We start from the raw sequence: 24,254 nt of genomic DNA on the forward strand, positions 1-24,254 counted from the left end.
AAAAAAATCGCAATAAGCGTTTATTGATTGGTTTGCGCAAAAGTTATAGCGTTTACAAAATAGGGGGTATTTTTATGTCCTTTTTATTAATATATTTTTTTTACTAGTAATGGCGGCGATCAGCGATTTTTTTTTCGGTACTGCGACATTATGGCGGACACTTCGGACACTTTTGACACATTTTTGGGACCATTGGCATTTTTATAGCGATCAGTGCTATAAAAATGCATTGGATTACTATAAAAATGCCACTGGCAGTAAAGGGGTTAACACTAGGGGGCGGGGAAGGGGTTAAGTATGTCCCTGGGTGTGTTCTTACTGTGGGGGGGGGGGCCTCACTAGGGGAAACACTGATCCTCTGTTCATACATTGTATGAACAGAAGATCAGCATTCCCCCCCCTGACAGGACCGAGAGCTGTGTGTTTACACACACAGCTCCCGTTTCCCGATCTGTAACGAGCGATCGCGGGTGCCCGACGGCGATCGCGCCCGCCAAAGGATTTGTCACCAATCCAGTACCGTGCAGCTGAGATAAATCTTCCTGGTAACAGCAGGCAGCTGGTCACCTGAAACACAAAACAGAAAGAACCAGCAAAGCCGCCATAGAGAGACATGTACTTAACAATTATCATAGCCCTCTATTAAGAGTAAAATGTATTTATTAAACAAATGGGTGTTAGGGGTGACAATTCCATGGGGCCACTTCTCTATTTTACTCTTTCGTGGCCCTGACATTCTAACTTTATAAACAATATTCAGGTAAAAACTGGAAGAGGTCACCTCTGTGTTACTGCATGGAACCATAGCAAGTAAAACATTTCTAGTTTTCCTAAAGTCTTGTTTAATTGTTAATATTGGCAAAATGTTGTTGAAAGTGTTGTTATCCAATACAAGGTAATACAATTATATTTTATAAATAGTATTTATTTTTATTATTTTATTTCCCTCCAACAGAAACTAAGACCTGATGATGTCACAAAAACTGCTCTACAGAAGGAAATGAACTTTGAAAAAGTATGCAAAAAGGTAATCACATATTTTTATGACTATATTTAAAGTAAAGCTTCAAGCAGACACCAAATACATACTCAAAATACACGTGTGCCGTTTTTATAATTAATTTCACCCAGTTTTTTTATGTGTATAACTCTGCTACAATGTATAACAGCTAGGTGCAGCTTCCTGTGTCATCTTTCGGCTATAAATAAGCTCAAAGGACATTGAGCATCATAACATCTTTCCAATGACCAAGCAGGCAACAAAGACCTTTGCAAAAGTGAACCCAGAATTACCATCCTGCTAGTCAATGTACAAGTTTGGAAGAACTGCAGACAAAACATTTATGTTTATATTTATATACAGTGTGTTTATTATATATTCAGTGAATCCGGAAAGTATTCACAGCGCTTCACTTTTTCCACATTTTGTTATGCTACAGCCTTATTCCAAAATGGATTAAATTCATTATTTTCTCCCAAGCGTCTTCCAGGACAGCCCATGAGACCTAGGGCTCCTCCTACCAGGACAGGAAACATGTTACCCCCACCAGATAAAAGGGCAGTCCTCCAGGCCCCATGTCGGTATTAGTGTTTCCTCCGGACGGAGGGTAACATGTTTCCTGGAACCTGGTCCCCTAGGTCTCACGAGCAGGGGCTCTAATGGCTGATTGGGGGTAATTTCAACTAACCTCTTCCTTGCCAGTAGCAGTATCTCCGCTGGGGAGATTGGTAGAATCTGCTGTCCCTTGTTCTCTGTTCTCTGTGCCTGGGGAGTGCCCATAGCAGTTGCAGTGCGGCAGGTGGCGTCCTTTCCCTGCAGACAGCGAGGCTGGTTTGTGCAGGGGAATGAGGAAGCCACAGCGCTTGCAAGAGCGGAGCTTCTGCACTCCAAGCTGGCCCACAGGAAGATCCGGTGAGGGGTAAACTTCTGGGTCGCGTGACGTCATCATCGGGCACCGGAGACGCTGGTTCCTGTCTCCATAAACGGCGCAAACAGGGGATGCTGGCTGCTGGAAGCAGCAGAGGCTGTGGACGACCAGGGGGACAAATGGATTCTCCTGCAGTACCTACACAGGCAGCAGATGCGGTCTACAACACCAGCACCTCCCAGGTAAGCCTGGAGTGTTTGTTCTGCCACTCTCTTGCTATCCTGGTGAGTGAAACTTTTTACCCCCCCTCCCTCCCAATCATAGGATTCTGGAACTAGGTGACACATTTACCTTCCTCCTGCATGTGGTGTTATGGAGTGTTTTGTGGTTTGGGTTTTTATTGTGGGTCATTTGTTTTGTCTTACAGGCCAAGACCCAGGAAAAGGCCCAAGCGCAGCCACATAAAAGAAAATGTGTGGTTTGCGGAAACAAACTGAGCCCCACTTGGTGCAAAACAGTTTGCTGCACCAGTATAGATGGCTTAGTGAGGGATGGCCCAGTAGCCTCCTGTCAAAAAATGCTGACTTCGGTCAGAGATGAGCTTACGTCTACTTTTAGCTCTTTTAAAGATCTAATTGACAAGTTTCAGGCTCCTCCACAGGGTACATCCTCAAATAAAAAAGCTTCAGTTGTTGGCGCTCCACAGCAGAGTGTAGAGAGTGAAGACTCTGAGACTGAAACCAGATCTATCCGTTCTTCTCCAGAAGAATCAGGGTCAGATACAGGGCCCAGGGATAGAGAATCTTTCTTTTCTGGTAACCTAAATAGAAGGTTTCCATTTGATGAGGATACAGCGCAGCCGTGGAACAAAAATCCAAAGTTAGACGCACCTCTTTCAAAGGTTTCAAAAAATTCGGACCTGGCGTTTGATAATATGGGCACGCTTAAGGACCCGATAGACAAGAAAGAAGATATCCTTCTTCACAGAGCCTGGGATTCAGCTATTGGGAATCTTAAACCGGCTCTGGCCTCCACTTGTGTAGCCAGAAACTTGGAAGAATGTCTGACACAAATACAAACTCATCTGTTGGCAGGTTACTATTAGGGAGGAGATTCTAAAATCCTTTCCTCTCCTTTTTAGTGTCGTCTTTTTTTTTTTTAGCTGATTTTTCCGCAGAGTCGGTAAGAATGACAGCCAGGACTTCGGCTTTAGTGAACTCAGCCAGAAGAAGCCTTTGGCTTAAAACCTGGTCCAGTGATGGAGCCTCTAAATTGCGCCTATGTGGGCTTCCCCTAACAGGGGATCATCTTTTTGGCCCAGGTCAGCAGGAGGCACTGGAATGTATGGCCGATAGAAAAAGGCCTTTCCAGAAAACAAGAAAAAGCAGCACAAAAATTTGTGGCCAAAGCAGGCAGCAAAGTCCTAGAGAAAAGGAAAACAGGACCAAGAAACATTGGACCGGGCACAAGGACAGAGGTAGAGGGGGTGTTTTATTTAACACACCTCAACAGCCCGCCAAGCCACAGTGACCAGCATCTTCCAGTGGGAGGAAGATTGAGGGCCTTTCTCCCACAGTGGGAAGCAGTCATCTCAAGTCCCTTCATCCTTGATCTAATAGCAAATGGGTACAGGCTGGAATTCCCCTGCCAACCACCAGAGCGACTATTGATCACCTCCCCTCCTAAAGATCGGGAAAAAGCGAGGGCTCTGGGTCTCCAAATAGGAGACTTGCTAGATCAGAAAGTCCTGATTCCTGTTCCCTACTCAGATCAGAGCAAAGGGTTTTATTCCCATATTTTTGTTATCAGAAAGCCGTCGGGAAAGTATCGGCTTATTCTGAATCTTCGGTCTCTAAACCAGGTACAGGTACAAGCTGTATGGAGACAGTGTTCACAATCAAAAGCTTGCTTTACCCAAACTGCTTCATGGCTGCTTTGGATTTAAGGGATGCTTATATGCATGTCCCGATCCATCCAGCATTCCAAAGATTCTTGAGAATAGCAGTCAAAATGGGAACAGAAATTCGGCACTTTCAGTTTCAAGCCCTCCCCTTCGGTCTGTCCTCAGAGTGTTGGGGGAGGCGCTGGCTCCGCTAAGGTTAAAGACGATGACTATCATCCCTTACCTGGACGACCTCCTAATAGTGGCAGAGTCTTACCAAAAATTGCTAACCGATCTCCAGACTGTGCAGGACTTCCTTCAATCCCTAGGTTGGTTGATAAAAAGAGAGAAGTCTTCCTTAAATCCGGCCCAGAAGGTGAAGTATCTGGGTTACGATTTTTGCTCAGTAGACCAAAAAGTTTTTCTCCCAGAGGAGAAGGTCTCAAAGATGGTGCAAGCGGTTTCAGCTTTACAGACCAACCAGTTGCTCTCACTAAGGGAAATTTCAAGGACAGTAGGTCTGATGACCTCGTGTTTCCCTGCAGTACCATGGGCAAGATTCCATCAAAGACCATTGCAGATGTTTCTTCTGAAAAACTGGGATGGAGACGCAAGGTCTCTGGAGTCAAGAGTTTTGTTCCCTACCAAGGTATAAAAAAGCTTGTGTTGGTGGAGGTCAAATCTTCACCTAACAAGAGGCCTGCCATGGTCCATTCCTGTATCCCAGAGGATCACGACGAACGCGAGTTCCTGGGGATGGGGAGCCCACCTCAGCGACAGTCGCACAGGGAAAATGGTCCTTGAGGGAAGCAAAAGCTTCATCGAACCAGAGAGAGCTTCTAGCGGTTCAGAGAGCCCTGCAAGTTTTTCAGTCGGAAATCAGGGGTCACAATCTCCAGATCCTGTCCGACAACATCACGACAGTTGCGTACCTCAACAAACAGGGAGGCACGAGGAGTCGGATTCTTCAATCGATTGGCCAGGAAATTTTGTCATGGGCAGAAAAGAATCTAGTCTCAATTACAGCAGTGCACCTGAAGGGGACGCAAAACGGTCTGGCAGACTATCTCATTCGCCACAAGGTGGAGCGAGACAATTGGTCGCTTCATCCAGAGGTATTTGCAGAGATCACAACAAATGGGGTTGTCCCGAAGCAGATCTGTTTGCAAACCAGGACAACCGCAAGACAGAGGAGTTCTTTTCTCTGAACCCAGCAGATCATTCATTGGGGATCGATGCTCTGGCGAATCCGTGGCCATTCGACCTCTGCCACGCCTTCCCGCCAATCAGACTTATTCCAGATGTGCTCCTAGAAGAAACAGATTTTATTCTGATCGCCCCCTTTTGGCCCAAGAGGCCATGGTTTTCCCTGCTACAGACTCTGATCTGAGCCTCCACTGAGGCTTCAGAAGAGAGAGAACTTGTTATCGCAGGGTCCAGTCTCACACCCACAGGTGGCTTCCTTAAACTTGACGGCTTGGTATCTGAAGAAAAGATACTGAGGGCTCAGGGGTTTTCTGACAAAGTAATCAAGACTCTGGTGAATTGCAGAAAACCAGTCACTAGAGCCATATATTCCAAAGTTTGGAAAAAGTTTAACTCATGGATGTCTGTCTGAAAACCAAAGATCAACGCATGATGTTCCTTCTATTTTAGAATTTTTTCAAGAGGGTGTCGATAAGGGTCTTTCAGTTAGTACCTTAAAGGTACAGGCGGCAGCTATCGGTGTTTTCTTCCAGTTTTCTCTTTTGGAAAATCCTGCGGTAGATAGATTTTTTCAATCCATTTCTAGGGCCAGGCCAGTAGTGATGAGCAACCTGGGACCTGTCCCTGGTACTTCAAACTCTGGTGGAGTTTCCTTTTGAGCCCCTAGAGGATATTTCTATTAAGTTACTTTTAAAATATATATTTTTTTTATAGCATTTACCTCAGCTCGTGGTGTAAGCTAGTTACAGGCCTTATCAGTGAGGGAGTCGTTCCTCACGATTTTTGAGGATTGAGTTGTTTTAAAAATGGATCCAGGTTTTTTACCTAAGGTGGCCACTACATTCCACAGATCGCAGGACATTGTACTGCCATCCTTTTGTAGTTCGCCACAGGGCGAACAAGAGAGAAAGTTTAGTTTTTTAGATGTGAGAAGGACCCTTCTCGTCTATCTGAAGGTCACCAAGACCTTTAGGAAAACAGGCGCTTTGTTTGTCGTTTTTCAGGTACGCACAGGGGTAAGAGTGCATCTAAAGCCACATTGGCCAGATGGATAAAGCAAGCCACCTCGGAAGCTTACAAAATTATAGAAGTTCCTCCACTTTTTGTCACTGCGCATTCAACAGACTTGTCTGCGTCTTGGGCTGAGAGGGCTGGTGCCTCACCGGACCAAATTTGCAAGGCTGCCACATGGTCCAGTTATACGACCTTCATTATTGCCTGAATCTCCTATCTGCTCAAGAGCAGGCGTTTGGTCGAAAGGTCCTTCAGGCAGTTGTCCCACCCTAGACTGGTAAGTTCTGGCTCATCGTCTCATGGGCTGTCCTAGAAGACGCTTGGGAGAAAAGCTGAGTTAGACTTACCGGTAACTCCTTTTCTGTGAGTCTTCCAGGACAGCCGGATTCCCACCCGGTTTTGTATGGAAGTTATGTGTATTATGTATATGTTTTTCAGGGAAGTCCTACGATTCTCGAGAAGACTGACATGGGGCCTGGAGGACCGCCATTTTATCTGGTGGGGGTAACATGTTTCCTGTCCTGGTAGGAGGAGCCCTAGGTCTCATGGGCTGTCCTGGAAGACTCTCAGAAGGAGTTACGGGTAAGTCTAATTTAGCTTTTCCTCAACATTCTACAAACAACAACCCATAATGACAACATGAAAGAAGTTTGTTTGAAATATTTGCAAATTTATTAAAGCTAAAAAATGAAAAAAACACATGTACCTAAGTATTCACAGAAAACTGGTCTGACAACACTGTCTGGTATTTCAGTGCAGCAGTAAAGACAGTGTTGTCAGACCAGTCCGAGAAGGTAGAAACTCATTGGATTTTTGGCAGGATCACTATATATTTTTCTGTACTTGCTGCATTTTTTAAAGAGACTAAATATACTGTATATACTCGAGTATAAGCCAACCCGAATATAAGCCGAGGCATGTAATTTTACCACAAAAAAAGGGAAAACTTATTGACTCGAGTATAAGCCTAGGGTGTTCATCTGCATGCCTCACTGTGTCCATGTCCATGCCTCACTGTGCCCATGACTAGACTGACGTTTTAACGTGAGAGTCTATGGAAGGGGTGCCCGGCTTTGAAAAATTGATCCCCAGCCGTAGGTCCCCCAGACAACAAAATTGGAAAAAACTTGTAGAGGAGAAATGAGGCTACACGTGTGCCAAGTTTGGGGTCCAGGGGACCTACGGCTGGCCAGTACCGGGTCCCCAAATTCCGGGAGATCAGGCGCAAAAAGGTGACTCGAGTATAAGCAGAGGGGGGCATTTTCAGCACAAAAAAATGTGCTGAAAAAAATCGACTTATACTCGAGTATATACTGTAAGTGTGCATGCATTGCAGAGATATACTTATTTTTTGTATGACTCCTCTTTCTTCTCCCAAGCTCTAATGAGTTTGCAGCTTTTTTATTTATTTTTTGATACAGCTGGCTCCCAAATCCATGATGTGGTGTCCGGGATCTGCAGTGCTGAGAAGGCTCATCTACATGGGCTGGTTTCAATACTATAATTGCTATACTACCGCTCTGCACTCCTGTGCATTGCTGCTGCTGTTCTGACACGGCCCCCTAGGCTCATTCAGCAGCACCACCACCAGCTGAAAGAGACCTGCTGTGTAGGTTGTGCCATGAAGCACTGCAGCAGCAGCATATGTACAATCGTGAGAAGCTGTTTGATGGTGTTTTCAGGCGGTTGGAGGACAGATAAACTGTTGTCATTCCCAGACCACCTTCTTCTTCAATCCCCGCCTAGACGAGAATGGGGTCAATTTAAACCCCCCACCACTTTCCAAACACTTGTGAGACACATTGCACATCCCAGGAGGCTACAGATATTGCCATGCCTTGGGGAACTGGCTGTGAGACTTTACAAAGTCACAGCCGCCTGCCAAATCCATGATGAGGTGTTGGGGATCTGCAGTGCTGACACAGATCATCTCCATGGGCACAACCCCCTGAAAGTGACATGCTGTTTAGGTTGGGTCATGAAGAATTGCAGCAGCAGCTTATGTACAGCCGTGAGAAGCTGTATGTTAGTGTTGTCTGGGGGGTTGGAGGGCAAAAAAACTGCAACAACCACCTGGTTTACCTCAGACCTCGAGTGTGGCTGAGACAGCAGCGTTGCGCTATCGGCTCCTGCTGCTATCAATCAAAGTCAGCCAGCCAGCCATTGAGGGGAGCGAGGGAACGGGGCCGGGCCACAGCGCCGTGTCTCGACTCGGAAGCCCCCATAGCAACTTGCTTACTGTGGGGGCACTGAACAGGAGGAAGGGACCAGGAGTTGCCGGCGAGGAACCTGAGAAGAGGAAGATCCAGGCTGCTCTGTGCAAAACCACTGCACAGAGCAGGTAAGTATAATATGTTTGTTTTTTTTAACTAAAAAAATACCTTACCTTTTAGTATCATTTTTAGGCCCCTTTCACACTTGTGTGACTTGGGACTGAAAAGTCGTACCCCATGATTTCCAATGAGTACCTTTCATATCTGTGCTACTTCAAAGTAGTCCCTGCACTACTTTGGTCCAACTTTGATGTGACTTGAGATCTAAAGACCTCAAAATTCCACAGACATTGATTCAAGTCGTGTCAGTCGTGCACCTTTCAGGTCGTACAAGTGTGAAAGGGGCCTAAAGCTTTAACATGGCAAAAACATATGCAATATATTGCTAAAAAGTATGTACATTTTCCCATGTTTTATCACTTTAAAGACCCTGCACATACAGAAAAATACCAGAAATGCTCTCCGCTCATAAGCTCTGTTTTTGTCTGACAAGACACAGCATTTTTGTGGACTATGTAGTGCCAGCCTTGCCCATTGTCTTTTGCTACACTACTTTCTATCTCTACAGCATAGACAATAATTATTTTATAGGTCCATATAATAACTAGGTGGACACTTATTGAACAGATATAAAACAGTTGAAGTGGTATTTAACAGACCAAAAGGTAGCAGATAAGAGACGTTAATTGTTAGCGTTCACATCATTTAGGGCCTCTTTAGGGTAAAGTGATCTGTTCTGAGCAATTGATGCCCCTACCCGGGCAAATATTCATTTTAGCTCTGCCTGCCTACAGCTCTTTTCATCTATGGGGGTTCTAGGAAATACCTACCACTTATTAATATGGGTTACCTACTCCTCCCAGGGTGCAGTGCACAGGGAAAAGTATTTTATTTATTACAGGTTTTTATATAGCAGCAACATTTTTTGCAGTGATTTAAATATATCCAATATATTGTTCTTTAACTTCAGTCCTTGCCTTCAAAGAGCTTACAATCTAAGGTCCCGGATTCACATTCATACATACACATACTGGAGCTAATTTATACAGGAGCCAATTGCCTACCAGCATGTCATTGGAGTGTGGGAGGAAACCCATGCAAGGACAGGGAGAACATTCAAAGTCCATGCAGTGTTATGATTGAGATTTGAATTGATGACACTTGTGCTTCCAGGCAGACAATATAACCACTAATTGACCTTTTTAAGCTTTGTTGAACCCTCATGTGTTGTGCTAAAAGATACCTATGGCTGATGTCAAAGCTCTTCTTCCATGATGCAGAGACCGCCCTGTCTTTTCTCCGCTCTCCCCTATGGGGGATCGCATGAAAATGGACCGTATGTCCGTATTCATCCAATCTGATCCGCAGACGGAAGGAAAAATAGGGTTTTCTTCCGTCTGCAAAATCGGATCTTTGCGGAGGCGGGCGAGATCGGGTGTCAGCGGATGTTCATGCGCTGACACCCGCAATCTCATAGGGACCAATGTATGTCCCTTTTTCACCCGAAAATGGATGGATGAAAAAGCGGACATACTAGCTCATTATGTATTACTCACCTGGGATCAAAGCCCCCACTCAGCACCAGCTGGCGACATGTCGTCCTGGATTTACTTCCAGGTATCGTGGCTCCTGCACTGTGATAGGCCTGGAGCCGCGATGACGTCACTCCTACGCATGCGCACGGGAGCCGCCAGTCACGGCATGACCTCTAGAAACAGCACATCTCTATTGTAAATACCTCCTTAACCATGGAGGTTTAGGAGATATTTCTAGCACCTACAGGTAAGCCTTATTCTACAGGGTATACAACCACTTCAACCGGTAATAATTAAATACAAGATGTTTGTGTGAAACGCGTTTACGTGACCTCGTGGTGGTGTCTTTCGTGTCATCAACAATAAAAGGCAATCGGAATTCCTGGATGTGCAGCCATTTCTTTTCTTACCACTTTTTAACCAAGTTTATTTTTAAAACAATATCCTGCTCTTCTACAATTCCAGGCTTTTCCTTTAATCTTACATTGTGACATTGGCTATTTTAATGCTTGCCTGGCATGCAGTTTATAGTGGAATCTCAGATCGAAGTGCATAGTTTAAAATGCCAACCATTTTTACATTCTTGGGAAGAAAAAAAAAAAACATAACCTTAAATGCACTTGTTCATTGTTACATGCCTCAACAAGCTGCAAGAGACATGCTGAAAGATAGCCACGTAGAAGGTCTGTGTAGGCAGTGTAATGACTGTGTAATTTTTGGTCGTTTAGCTTCTGATTGGAGTTAACTTCAGCTTACCTTACTGTCCTAGAGAACCCTGAGCAGCTAAAGCAGTGTGCTCATTTAAAAGGACTCATTCTGCATAAAGTGTCTGTCTGTGCCTCTCCTTCTTGCTATATAAAATTATATTTCCATCAAGACATATAGGGATTCCAAGAGTTTCCTATAAGGACATTTGAAAGCATTCATAACTGCATTAATTACATTTTTGTTTTTATCTGTGTGTAAAAAAAAAAAAGTGGTGTGACATGCTATTTTTGTCCATGCTCGCAAATTTCCAGATATAATCATTCTGATATCCATACAATATACAAAAGCGACTCTGTTTCCATATTCTATAAAAAAAAAAAAAAAAGTTTTTTTGCATGTAGAAAAAATTTGTCGTTTTTCAGAACCCGAAAAATGATGTGAAGCCCAAACACAATTTTTTTTTAAAACAATGTTTTTTTTCCTGCCAAAAAATGATCGTGTGTACGCAGCATAAGTGTTGTGTAATCCATCTAATTGTTCAACCATGATTGGTCTGTCTTGACCTAAATGTCACATGTAGAGATGAAAGTGTGTACTGAGCTTTAGTATTGTACACCCTTTCAAAATTTCCAGAGAAACATATTTAAACATATTTGATTTTGGGGGTTGAAAATTCACACTGCATTCATTCTTTTTTTTTTTTTACCTGTTCAAATGTAGTTTTGCCACTAAAATCTTAAAATAGTTGTCTATAAAAGGATGCAAGAAAGTCTCTTAATACTTAACTCTGAAAAGGGCAGCTTAAAGGATTTGTAAAATATTTTTTTATTAAATTCCTTCATCTATATCACCTCCGGCATTCTAGTTTCTGTTCTCTCATTCACTTCCTGGTTTGCGGTGCTCGTTCATGTAAGAACTACATTTCCCAGTATGCATTGCGGCACGCCCAGTAATTCACACCTCCTTGAAGTCTCTAACATGTAGAGAGCATCCTGCCGCACAGATGTAGTTCCCAGGAGGAGGCGAGCACATCATTGACCACCGCAGTAAAGCCTCCCTTCACGGTGGTGAGTAAAAATCAGACAAGCAGGAAGTGAACAGAACAGAGAAGAAATAGAGCAACTTCTGAGCAAAAACGAACAATGAGGAAGTGAAAAGAGTAATGTCTGCAGGTAAAGGATGCTTATTTGCTTATTATGAAAAAAAAATGTTTTCCTTTACAACCCCTTTAACCACTTGCTTACTGGGCACATATACCCCCCTCCTGCCCAGGTGAAATTTCAGCTTCCGGCACTGTGTCGCTTTAACTGACAATTGCGCGGTCGTGCAACGTGGCCCCCAAACAAAATTGACGTCCTTTTTTCCCCACAAGTAGAGCTTTCTTTTGGTGGTATTTGATCACCTCTGCGGTTTTTATTTTTTGCGCTATAAACAAAAAAGAACGAAAATCTTGAAAAAAAATACAATATTTTTTACTTGTTGCTATAATAAATATCCCAATTTTTTTATTTGTTTTAACTTTTTTTTCATTCTAGGCCGATACGTATTCTTCTACATATTTTTGGTAAAAAAAAACGCAATAAGCGACTGGTTTGCGAAAAATTATAGCGCCTACAAAATAGGGGACAGAATTATTATTTTTTATTATTTATTTTTTTACTAGTAATGGCGGCGATCTGCGATTTTTATTGGGACGGCGACATTATAGCGGTACATCGGACACTTTTGACACATTTTTGGCACCATTCACATTTATACTGCGATCAGTGCTATAAATATGCACTAATTACTGTATAAATGTGACTGGCATTGAAGGTGTTAACACTAGGGGGTGAGGAAGGGGTTAAATGTGTATACTGCTTAGTGTTCTAACTGTGGGTGAAGGGGGGTGACTGGGGGAGGTGACCGATCTGTGTCCCTATGTACAAGAGACACAGATCGGTCTCCTCTCTCCCTGACAGGACGCTGTCTGTGAGAGCCAGCAATGAGCAATGATCTCATATGTTTACATATGAGATCATCTCTCATTGGCCGCACAGATCGCCTACCGAACGGCCAACCTCGATTGGCCGTTCACGGCTGTCTGTGATTGGCTGTGTCCAAGGGACACGGCCAGCACAGCGTTTCCCCGCTGCGCGCTCGGGAGCGAGCAAAGGGGCGGACGTCAATTGACGTCCACTTGGATTTTCAGGTCCGCGCTGTAGCCGTCATTCGGCTATAGCGCGGGCCTCAAGTGGTTAACCTCAGTTTCTTAATTTCCAGCCCCAAGATCACTGGCAGAATTCCCACTTGTTTGTCGGATTCCTGGCCCCCCACTGTGCGCTGCAGTTCCTCCTGCCAGCTTCTGTGGTGTCCTGTAATGATGCATGGAGCAGTAGATAAAACTACAACACCCAGCAACAAGCATCTGTTAGACCTATCATAGTGTCAAATGCTAAAGATTTTGCTGGAGCCCGTAGGCCTTGAAGAGAGAGAAGTGAATATTCAAGAGACAATTTAGTGCCTTTTTTTGTAGGCAATGCTTTTTTAAATTTTGTTTTGCAACAGAATCTCTTCAAAGTGAACCTTTGTTTTCTTTTTGGCTGAACCATCTAACAGTACAGTGCATGGAGAATGTTGTAAGCTCTGTCCTGCACAATGTTCTATGTCACCGCTCTCTTTAGAAGTCTGGTGTGCACAGCTAAAGAGTGCTTCTGTGCAGTAACTGTAGGGGGGCAGGGCTGGACGTGTGACGTCATTGATCGTGTTTCCCTATATTAGGAAACACACGATCAATGAAGCTGCCACTGTGAAGAACGGGGAAGCTGTGTTTCTTCAGCTCTGGGGACCGATCGCGGGACTCCGGCGGCGATCGGGTCACGGAGCTTCGGACCGGGTTGCGCCCACGACCCACGGCTGGGCACTTAAAAGAGGACGTACAGGTAAGTGCTTGTGCCCAGCCGTGCCATTCTGCCGACGTATATCTGCAGGAGGCGGTCCTTAAAGGGTCACTAAAGGATTTTTTTTTTTTTTTTTGCTGAAATGGCTGTTTACAGGGTATAGAGACATAATAGTTAACTGATTCCTTTTAAAAATGATTAAAAATAGATAAAAACCAATCATATAATGTACGTGTAAAGTCAACCGACGGCTGAAGGTGGTGGCTACAGGCTGTGCACATTGTGGTGGAAGACATAAGTTTGTCAAATATATTCAAGATGCAGACATGCTTCTTTTGGAGCACTTTATTTGGATGGACTTTAATGTTGATTCACTTTAATTTTGAAGCACACATACACACACACCCCTATGCAAATGTTTAGGCAGGTGTGAAAAATGCTGTAAATTAACAATGCTTTCAAATTTGTTAATCATTTATTTTCTATCAGTTAACAAAATGGAAGGTAAATGAACAATGGAGAAATCAAAACCAAATCAATATTTGGTGTGACTGCCCTTTGCCTTTAAAAAAAAGCATTTTTTCTTCTTGGTACACTTGCAGTTTTTGAAGGAACTTGGCTGTTCAGCGCTCTGTGGGAGCCAAACCATCACTTCCGGGACTCCTTACTCTTTTTTACGCTGAAAATTATTTTTGATGACATTGGCTGTATGTTTGGGATCATTGTCCTGCTCCAGAATATATTTGGGGCCAACCACATGCCTTCCTGATGGTATGGCATAATGGATAAATATCTGCCAGTATTTCTCCAATGATCCTGACCAAATCTCCTACTCTATTTGCAGAAATGCAGCCCCAAACTTGCAAGAAACCTCCACCACGCTTCACTGTTGCCTGCAGACACTCATTTTTGTACCACTTCCGAGTCGTTTGGCAAACAAACTGCCTCCTGCTACAGGCAAATATTTCAAGTTTTAAATCATCAGTCTAGAGCACCTGCTGCCATTCTTTCGCGACGCAGATCTTATGTTTTTGTGCCTAGTTGAGTCGCTTATCCTTGTTCCATGTCGTAGGTATGGCTTTTTTGGATGAAATTCTTCTGTGAAGACCACTTCTGGCCAGGCCTCTCTGCATTGTAAATAGGTGTACCTGGGTCCCACTGATTTCCACCAGTTCTGTGCTAATGGCACTGCTGCACATCTTCTGATGTCAAACGGAAGTAATCATGCTGTGTTTTAATCATCTGCTGCATTAAGTTTCCTTGGCCAGCCACTGCATTTATGTTCCTTTACAGTATAACTACCTTGTGTCTTGTTGCTGTGCTCAGTCTTGCCATAGTGTATGACCTGTCACCTGAAACTGTCTTTCAAAACTGCACCTTAGTAGCAGAGTTTGGCTGTTCCTCGCCCAGTTTTAAGCCTCCTACACAGCTGTTTGTGTCAATTTGACTGTGTTTGAACCTGCATCTGAAATTGATTATTAGCAGCCGCTTGGTATAATTGGTTATTCATACACCATCAGTGCAGCCTGTCAGTGCCACATCAGTGCCCAATAGTGCAGCCCATCAGTATCCATTAGTCCCCAAAGCAGACTGTCAATGCAACCTCATCAGATTCAGTGCCACCTCATTAGTGCCCACCAGTGCAGCCTATCTGTGTCCATTTGTGCCTGTCAGTGCAACCTCATCAGTACCCACCAGTGCAGCCCATCAGTGCCACCTCAATAGTGCCTTCCAGGTCAGCCTGTCAGTGCCACCTCATTGGTGCCCACCAGTGCCACCTCATTGGTGTCCATCAGTGCAACTTACCACTGCCAGCTCACCAGTGCAGCCCACCAGTGCCCAGCTCACCAGTGCCAAGCTGTCATTCACTGCCACCTCACCAGTGCCCAGCTCACAGTGCCAAGCTGCCCACTGCCACCTCATCCGTGCCCATCAGTGCCAAGCTCATCGGTGCCCACCAGTGCCAAGCTGTCAATCACTGCCACCTTATCAGTGCCCACCAGTGCCAAGCTGTCATTCAGTGCCCACCAGTGCCAATTTCATCAATTCCCACCAGTGCCAAGCTCATCAGTGCCCACCAGTGCCAAGCTCACCAGTGCTGAGCTGTCATTTACTGACACCTCTTCAGTGCCCACCAGCGGAGTGCTCCCGGCTCCGTTCTGTCCCCTCGCATGGCAAAAGACTGCTCCATTCTTCCCCTGATGTGCCGCGCAGCCTGCCTCTGCCTCCAGACTACAATCCCCAGAATGCAGCGCGGCCACCGCTGCTGACTTCCTCCACTGCCTCTGCCTCCAGACTGCAATCCCCAGAATGCAGCGTGGCCGGGAACAGTCAATTGGAGGCAGCCGCTGCCAAATTCCTCCACTGGGGGAAAAAAAAAGTCATGTAGCGGCCATGATAGCAGCCGTTTAAAATAGACGATGGGTGGGCGGACGGGATTTTCACCCAGCACACCCCTGCCTCAGATCTCCAACAATCGGCCTTTTTTTAGATAATAATCGGCCGATGACGATTTCTTTAAAAAGGCTAAATATCGGTCGACCTCTACTCTAATCCTACAAAATCCCTGACTGTGTGCAAGTGTATGAACTCATGCTGGTTTGAAGCCAAAAAGTAGCCACACCAAATATGGCTTTTATTTTGAATTTTTCTCACTATACCTATCTTTTCTTTAAAAAAACAAACAATTAAAATATATATTTTTTAAAGCATTCTTACTTTACAGCATTTCTTCACACCTGCATACAACTTTTGCACAGTACTGTATATACAGAAAAACTGTAATAACCACATCAATAATGGGCACTTTCGCCCCCCTTCCTTCCCAGACCAATTTTCAGCTTTCAGCGCTCTAGCACTTTCAATGACAATTGCGCGGTCACGCTACACTGTACCCAAATGAATTTTTTTTCATTTTGTTTGCACAAATAGAGCTTTCTTTTGGTGGTATTTATTCATGACTCTTTTTTATTTTTTGCGATATAAGAGAAAAAAGAGCAGAAATATGAAAAAAAAAAACTATTTTCTTCTTTCTATTTTAAAAGAAATACAATAAAATACAATTTTGTCATAAATTTAGGCCAAAATGTATTCCGTTACATGTTTTTGGTAACAAAATTCCTGTTAAGTGTATAATAATTGGTTTTTGTTATCACGGACATATGTACGCAAATGATCATGTACAGATGTGCGCAGGAGATCACGGACATATGTGTGCAAATGATAATTGGGACATGTGATTTTACTGTTACATATGTGGGGACCAGGTGTGTTTACTATGTGGGGACGTGTGTTTACTGTGTGTATTTTACATTGTGTGTGACACTAGGCTGGTGATCAGTGAGTAAAAAGCTGTAAAAAACAGCTCATACTGATCACCAGCTGGGCTGCAGCGATCTCTCTCCTCTCCTCACTGACAACTTCTATGTGAGGAGAGGAGAGCGGATCGCCTAGCAACCGGCTCTATGTTTACATCACATGATGGCTGTGATTGGACATGGCCGTTGTGATCAGGAGGGCCTATCATGAAGCCCTCCTGCTGATCTGAGATGCGCCGTGTCCGGGTGACACAAGTGCATTGGGAACGCGCGCGTGCGATCCCCCTTTTTCTGAGGGACGTTCCTGAACGTCCACTCAGAAGGAGAGAGCGCCCGCCCGGCCGTATATGTACAGTGGCCGGGTGGGAAGTGGTTAAATAAAAGCCTTAGATAAGCTTAAAAATATAAACATTATTAAGATATACAGATTATAATTTACAACAATTGGAGTTATATGGCAACATCATCAATGACCTCTGGTCATTAAATGGTTAAAGAATTTTACAGTTTCTCTCTAGGGTTTGATAGAGAGAGGGTATAATAAAGATTTTACAGCAGCCTATAAAGTGTTTGAAGAGAGACCTATGCAAGCAGCTTATAATTACTATAAAATATCCCACAGTAATGAAAAGACTATGATGATCAGTGTATCCACACATACTACTCATTGAGAAAATAAAGCTGGCAATCTTTGCTTTCTGCTTCTTGCTAAGGCCCCTTTCACACAGGCAATTCCGATCAGGTCCACTTGTCAGTTTTTTAGACTGAGCTAACTGGAAGTTCTATGGATCCCCACAGGCATATATAAATGGACTGTCTGTTTACACCCACCTACCTCAGGGGCCATGCAGTCTTGATTAGATTGGACAGCAGCAGGCCTGCACTGGCCATAGGGCCGCAGCATGTTCCAACAAGAGCTGGCTAATGCACGGGTCCCCAACCCCTGGGCCATGGATTGGTACAGGTCTGTGGCCTGTTAATGACTAGGCCTCACAGCAGAGGAGGTAAGCGGCGACCATGATCCAGACAGGGCTAACAGACTGCGGTTGCTGCTCACCTCCCACTATGCAATCATGCCTGTTTCTCCTTGCCTGGCTCTCTCGCCCTGCCAATAATGTCCTGCTCTAAGCAGAGCAGGAGGTGGGTGGAGCTTGAGATCTGCACAGAGAGCAAGAGTCTTTTTATATTAACAAGCAGGTAATCCCCTGCCTTTTATCCAGATCTGTAACTCCTCCTGCCCCTTGCTCTGCCGATAGGATGATATCGTTGGTAGGGCGGGAGACCCTAGAGAAGTCACTCAGGCTGAATCCTGCCTCTGCCCTGTCAAAGGTAGGGCTATGCAGGGGACTGTAAAAGGGGGCGCAGTGATTAGAGAGAAAAGAGGGGGGTATAACTGCAAGGGGCACATTGATTGGTGGCTGTGATTGCTAGGGGTTCTGTGATATAACCTGAGCTGCACTGTAGAGGGCCACTGTAATCCTTGCGGTGCGGTCCCCCTTATATCACAGTGCCCCTTTGCAGTGCAATGGGCCGACTCCGTGAATATCCCATCACCATGCTTACCCTTTTTTTTTTGTCCCAGTCTGGGCCTAGACAGTGGAGTGGATTGGAGGTAGCCTGATGTAAATGGACAGGAAGGTTCATTTACACCCGGCCACGCATAGAGCTGCCAAGGGTCTGCCAGTGTCCACTCTGCAGAAACTGAACAGGCACAGATGTGACATCCATCCAGATCGTCTCCAATCAGTGGGGGATCTGAGAGCAGATCCCCTGCTGATCGGAACAGTGTAAATGGAGCCTAAATCATATTAGAATGGTTTGTATGTCCAGCATTACTGTATCAGAAACTGATGATATATTTGTGTTGACTAACAATAAGTTTTCACTGTCTACCTTGGAAAAAAGCAAGTGGATAAGAAGAAGAAAGTTGTTGGTGTGTGTAGAGGAAACAATGTTAAAGATTTTATTTCAAAACTAAATTTTAAACCAATATCAAATTCACTTATGTTTTTATATTTTGAGTCTGGGAAGTTTCCTGCTGTGGAATCTGTTTCTCATTTCTTCTGGAATTTTGAGAAGTGGGTAATGTCTTAACTTTCCGTCTTTTTAATATTCTCTCTGACAGTATTTGGTAAGTAAAAAAATATTCCACTTGCAAGTGCTATAGTGGATGTCACCTCTTGTCATGTATTTATGACCATGTTGATTTTTGGTGTATGGGGGGAGTTTTTGTTCTGTATAGAAGACTTTAAAATGGTAGCTTAGGATAGAAAATAATACTATAGGTTGACTGACACTTTGGAAATATGTAAGTGATTATAGCAAGCAGAAATCATGACATTTGTTGGAAAGGAATGAAGTCCTGGTGTTATTGAAAGAAAACATCCCTCTGAAAGTCTGTTGCTACCTGACACCAGATAGCAATGCATTTCACTCAAAAAATGTTTTTGCTCTTTTAGATTTCACTGGCAGTTCCATTTTCTCACTCCCAACAGACAATCCCCAGAAGCTGAGCTTTCCTGCTGTAATTAATTACATCTCAGCAAGCATCGCAAGTTATGCTTAGAACTTGTGCTTTGACTGACATGAAGAGAGAACGACTTTAATAAAACTGCATCTGCCGTTAAATGCTAGGCATGTACTCTAAACAGCTTAAAAGAAACTGGACATGCTTGAATTTTTATAAATGCCCCGATATGGGTGTTGAGTCTTTTTTCTTGTTTTGGTTGCCAGCTCATTTACCTTGGGGGGAAAAAAGGGCAACAATCAAAGGTTCGCTTTAAAGAGTAAAGTGGTACTAAAGCCTTAAGGTTTTTCACCTTAATGCATTCTATGCTGCGAAATTACTCCCAGCCCCCCTTATACTTGCCTAATACGATCCAGCAATATGCACAAAATTGTTGGCTCTCGCCACTGTGTCCTTCCTCATTGGGCAGATTTATAGCCACTGGATGGGGCCGAGCCACCCACTCTCTGTCAATAGATGCAGACAATGCGGCTTGGGAGTAAGCATAGTAAAGTCAGAATTCCAGACTTGCATACTTGATTTTGGGATAATGACTCTGTGTGATGAGACCCATGACAAACAGGTTGCTAGCATTTCAGAAAGAGAAATCAGTTATGGCAGCCTACGTACTTCCTCACTACAGTTTTTTCCTTTATATCCCTTCTTTTTTTTTTTAAAGAGGTATAATTCTACTCCTCCCTATGAATTAACAGTTTCATGCACCACTCACAAATAAAATGACACATTTTATCTTTGAGCGGAACTGAAACCTGTCAATTTGACTACTTTACAAAACCGTACATTTTTGGTTGTGCCATGAATTTTAACTGTCACAGTTGCTTGTACCTTCAACCGAACTGTCAAGCCAGCAAATGGCTGGTGTCATAACTGATCATATGGGTAGCACCATGACGGCTGCAGATCAAACAGAGGTCAAGACGGCAATTTCCTTGGCTGTAAAGGATACGAGCGTTTAGTTCCGCCAAGAGTCCTGAAAGTTGTAACTGAAATGACCTTCTCAGTCTAAGCCAAGAATTGTGTTTTGTCTTAGATGTTGTTTGAAAACATTAAACATTATTATGTTTTGGAAACTGTGCTAATCCTTATTTAAACCCATTTTGGGGTTTCCAGAAGTTGTGGGTTGCATTCATATTTAGCTGTTGATCGCTCAAAAAGGTGAAGCCTATGTAGCTGTTATTTTTATTTTTTCCTAGCACATTACTACAGGGGGTCCCCGGGTTACAAACAAGACAGGGATTGTAGGCTTGTTCTTAAGGTGAATCTGTTTGTAAGTTGGAACAAGTACATTTTTTAAATGTAGCTCCAGCCCGATTTTTAAGCTTTTTGGATAGCATAGGGAAGGGTTAACACCCCTGTAACATTTGTTTTGCTGTCTGTGCCCCTGTTCAGAAGATTTGGCCTCACTTTCTGTCCCTGTGACAATTGGATTTTGAAAATGTTGGGTTATTGGGGAAACAAGGATTGGTGATAAAGCTTCAGTGAAGACACCTTTTTCCTATGATAACTCTTACTGGAGAGAATTTCCCTTCCTAGGGGTAGATTTCCTCTCACTTCCTGTTGTCTCCCTCCGTTTCTAAGTAGGAGTCATTTGTAAGTAGGGGACCTCCTGTATTATGTTCAACCCATACAGTAAAAATCGGATTGTCTGTTCCTCGGGAACTTCAGCAGTGTGTGGTGCAAGCTAATTGATTCCACAGTGAAGATCGTTTCCTGTTGATTGTTTGGACAGTCTTTGATTCTTTGGCCTATTTGGCACCAAGATGTATGAAATATGCACAGTTTCCACATCTAGATTTATTATAGCACATGTTTGTTAATGCAGAAAATATGTCACTTTACCTTGCAGCATTGTTTTTCAGGCCTGGTTGTAGCGCAGGTTTGGAATTGAATACAACTCAAAGGTTGACTGTATTTTATTATATTCAACAGAAAATTTCATGTACACTAAAAAATGCTTATTTTGTAGAGCAGAATTTTTTATTCTCTACAACTTTGTGTATTCTTTTTTCTTCTTTTTGCAAAACTGTCATCCATATACAGCTCTTGAGTGAGTCCTGTCATTACTCTGCTCCTTTCCACCCTTTCTTTTATGTTCTGCTGGCAGTGACAAGGCATTAAAACTAGTGTGCATTTTGGGTTTACCACAAACCCAGTGACTTCACTTTGGCTGTTGTGTTTGTACTCCACCAACTATTTCAGCTTGAATTGGTCTTTGGCAGGATGATTTACAAGCGCATTTCCTCACCGTTGCCGAGACCTTACAAGAAATGATCAATAAACATTTAATTTTAACTTCTTGCTGCATTAATGTGTATTTTAGAAAAATTCAGATATTCACTTTTCTTCCAATTTAAATTTAAAATGTAAAATTTTGGTTGCAATGATGTTTATTTTTTATTTTTTTTATTTTGATTTCTTTTCTTTTAAGCTAACGTTAGATTGACTTAAGAGAAAATTTGACTGAAAGACAAAAAAAACTGAAAAAATCCAGACCCAATCAATGAAATGTATGTGTACAGCTAGAATTGATATGGTCCATCTACTGACAATCACTATTGGCATTGGCACCTTCCTAGGTATTGTAAAAATTTGATAACGAAACTAAAGCCCTGTTAAACACAAAAACAAAAATTAAAACATTTAATAAATTGCAGCTTATCAATCTTAACCACTTGCTTGCTGGGCACTTAAACCCCCCTCCTGCCCAGATTAATTTTCTGCTTTCAGCGCTGACGCACTTTGAATTACAATTGCACGGTCATACAACACTGTACCCAAATAAATTTTTTATAATTTTTCCCCCCACAAATAGAGCTTTCTTTTGTTGGTATTTGATCACCTCTGTGGTTTTTATTTTTTGTTAAAAAAAAAAAAAATACCAAATTTAAAAAAAACAGGGGGCATTGATAGGTGGCACTCATGGGCATTGATAGGTGCCACTGGGCACTTGCAGGTGGCACTAGCAGGTGATAATTGTGGGCACAGGGGAGGCAGATGTGCCTCCTTCCTCTTTGGGACCGATGTCCCTTTCACATAAGTCGGTAATCAGCTTTTTTTCCGTGAGGAGGAAAAAAAACGATTACTGGCTTTTGTTTACATCACATGATCAGCTGTCATTGGTGATCACCCGAGTCTCAGTGACTCAGGTGATTACAGCACGCGCCCTGACGTCCTCCCGGCATTTGGGGTCCGGGCTCTAGCGGTCATTCGGCTAAAACGTGGGAGCCAAGTGGTTAAATGTGGCGGCCACATTTTTTTTTTTTTAAGCATTTATCCCTTTATTTTCACCTGTTGATCCAGCCACTAATACACCTGCCTCCAATCATGATGGGGTAGCAACAGAGACAATCTTCAGCAGCATTGTCAGTCTGGGAAGAGGGTTTTGTTAAGCTGGTCATACACTGTTGTTTTTGTTTTCCAATGTGTCCCTTAGACAACAATCGATCAAATGATTGACATCTGTCGTGCAGGAACCGCCACACACTGATCAAAATTCAGCTGGTTCCTGCTGAACCAGTCAAATTTCCATCTGTGTATGACCAGCTTTAAATGTGCCAGCAGATTAAGATGGACTTAACAGACAAATTAATCCAAACTCCAGCTAACACCTTTTAAGCAGTTATAGCAACAGTTTTCTCTGTCCCTTCGGGATGAAGATATGACATAAATGAAAAAAAAACAACTCCTGTCAATGTTAACTAGTTTATTTCAACACTTTACCTGCTACTTTTCTGGACAGAAAATCTATATTAAAGTGTCACTCCCGTGCTACCCTTTATCAGCAAAAATGGGTTAATCATGCATGCTAGGTAACCAATATCCTAGCAATTTCAAGCAGTGGCTGCAAAACATTAACATGCGTTCCCATGTTCTCCCTTATAAAAAAAAAAAAAAAAAAATTATAAAATGCAAAATATGCACGCTTAACGTCTCTTATGTGTTTCTCATATAAGATTTGCAGACTTCTTCACAATTCATCAAAATGCATCAATCCTTCACACTGTATGCAGTGATTCCCACCACTGCTGTGCCTATGCGTTTACCTCCAGATGTGGACCTGTATAAAAACAGGTCACAATCACATTCCCTGTTGGGGATCAATCCGGCTCACGTTCTGTTATTACTGCTGGTGGTACCCCTCCTTATATGCTTAAGGTTAGTGGTGACAAGATCATCAAAGACCAAAGGTGTGTGGCCCCTTTAAGAGTTTGACCTCATAACATCCTCCACTCTGCAACCAATCTCACAGGACATAGGATAGTATAACTTAAAACCACTTTATTTAGATTAAAATGCACGTGCAGTAAAGTTAAAAAAAAACTGGCATATCAAACTCTGGGCGATCCTCCCGGGTCACTTCCTGTTTGGGTTGTCAAGCACGTCACCCAGCTCCGCCCTACATGTTTCGTCACAGTCACGTGACTTTTCTGGACAGCTTGGTTTGTTAAAGTTGAAAAAAAACAGATTAACTATGTGGATCAACAGGTGAAAATAAAGGGAAAAAAAGCCTAATAAAAGAAAACAAATGCAGCTATCAGAATTAGGGCCCTTTACACTGATCAGTTTTTCTTTCGTTTATTGCTTTACCAAAAGCTGAAAAAAATGCATGACCATTAATCATATGGAACTTTTCACACCAAGCAGTTGCATGTTTAAAAGTTCCGCATGCTGCATTTTTGGTGAATATTTTAAATGCGGTCTCCATTAATTTCAAAGGGCCACCCTCTTTGAAATTAATGGAGACCGCATTTAACCACTTGACAACCGGGCCTATTTTGGCACTTCTCTCCTTCATGTAAAAATCAAAATGTATTTGCTAGAAAATTAATCAGAACCCCCCAAACAATATATATATTTTTTTAGCAGACACCCTAGGGAATAAAATGGCGGTCATTGCAACTTTTTTTCTCGCACGGTATTTGCGCAATACATTTTCAAACACCTTTTTTTTGGGGAAAAAAAACGATTTCATGAATTAAAAAATAACAAAACAGTAAAGTTAGCCCAATTTTTTTGTATAATGTGAAAGATGATGTTACGCCGAG

General features: G+C 43.1%; 1 protein-coding gene across 2 annotated transcripts in view; it reads left to right on the plus strand.

Moving 5' to 3' along the window:
* Nucleotides 1–24,254, plus strand: part of SRFBP1 (serum response factor binding protein 1) — a 153,873-nt gene that overhangs the window by 94,012 nt on the left and 35,607 nt on the right. For both annotated transcript variants that reach the window (XM_040344131.1, XM_040344140.1), the window contains one exon: nt 956–1,027. In XM_040344131.1, the coding sequence (XP_040200065.1) occupies nt 956–1,027 (72 nt within the window). The remainder of the gene's footprint in view (nt 1–955; nt 1,028–24,254) is intronic.

The sequence above is a fragment of the Rana temporaria genome, chromosome 1 (genome assembly GCF_905171775.1).
Source record: "Rana temporaria chromosome 1, aRanTem1.1, whole genome shotgun sequence".
Taxonomy (NCBI): domain Eukaryota; kingdom Metazoa; phylum Chordata; class Amphibia; order Anura; family Ranidae; genus Rana; species Rana temporaria.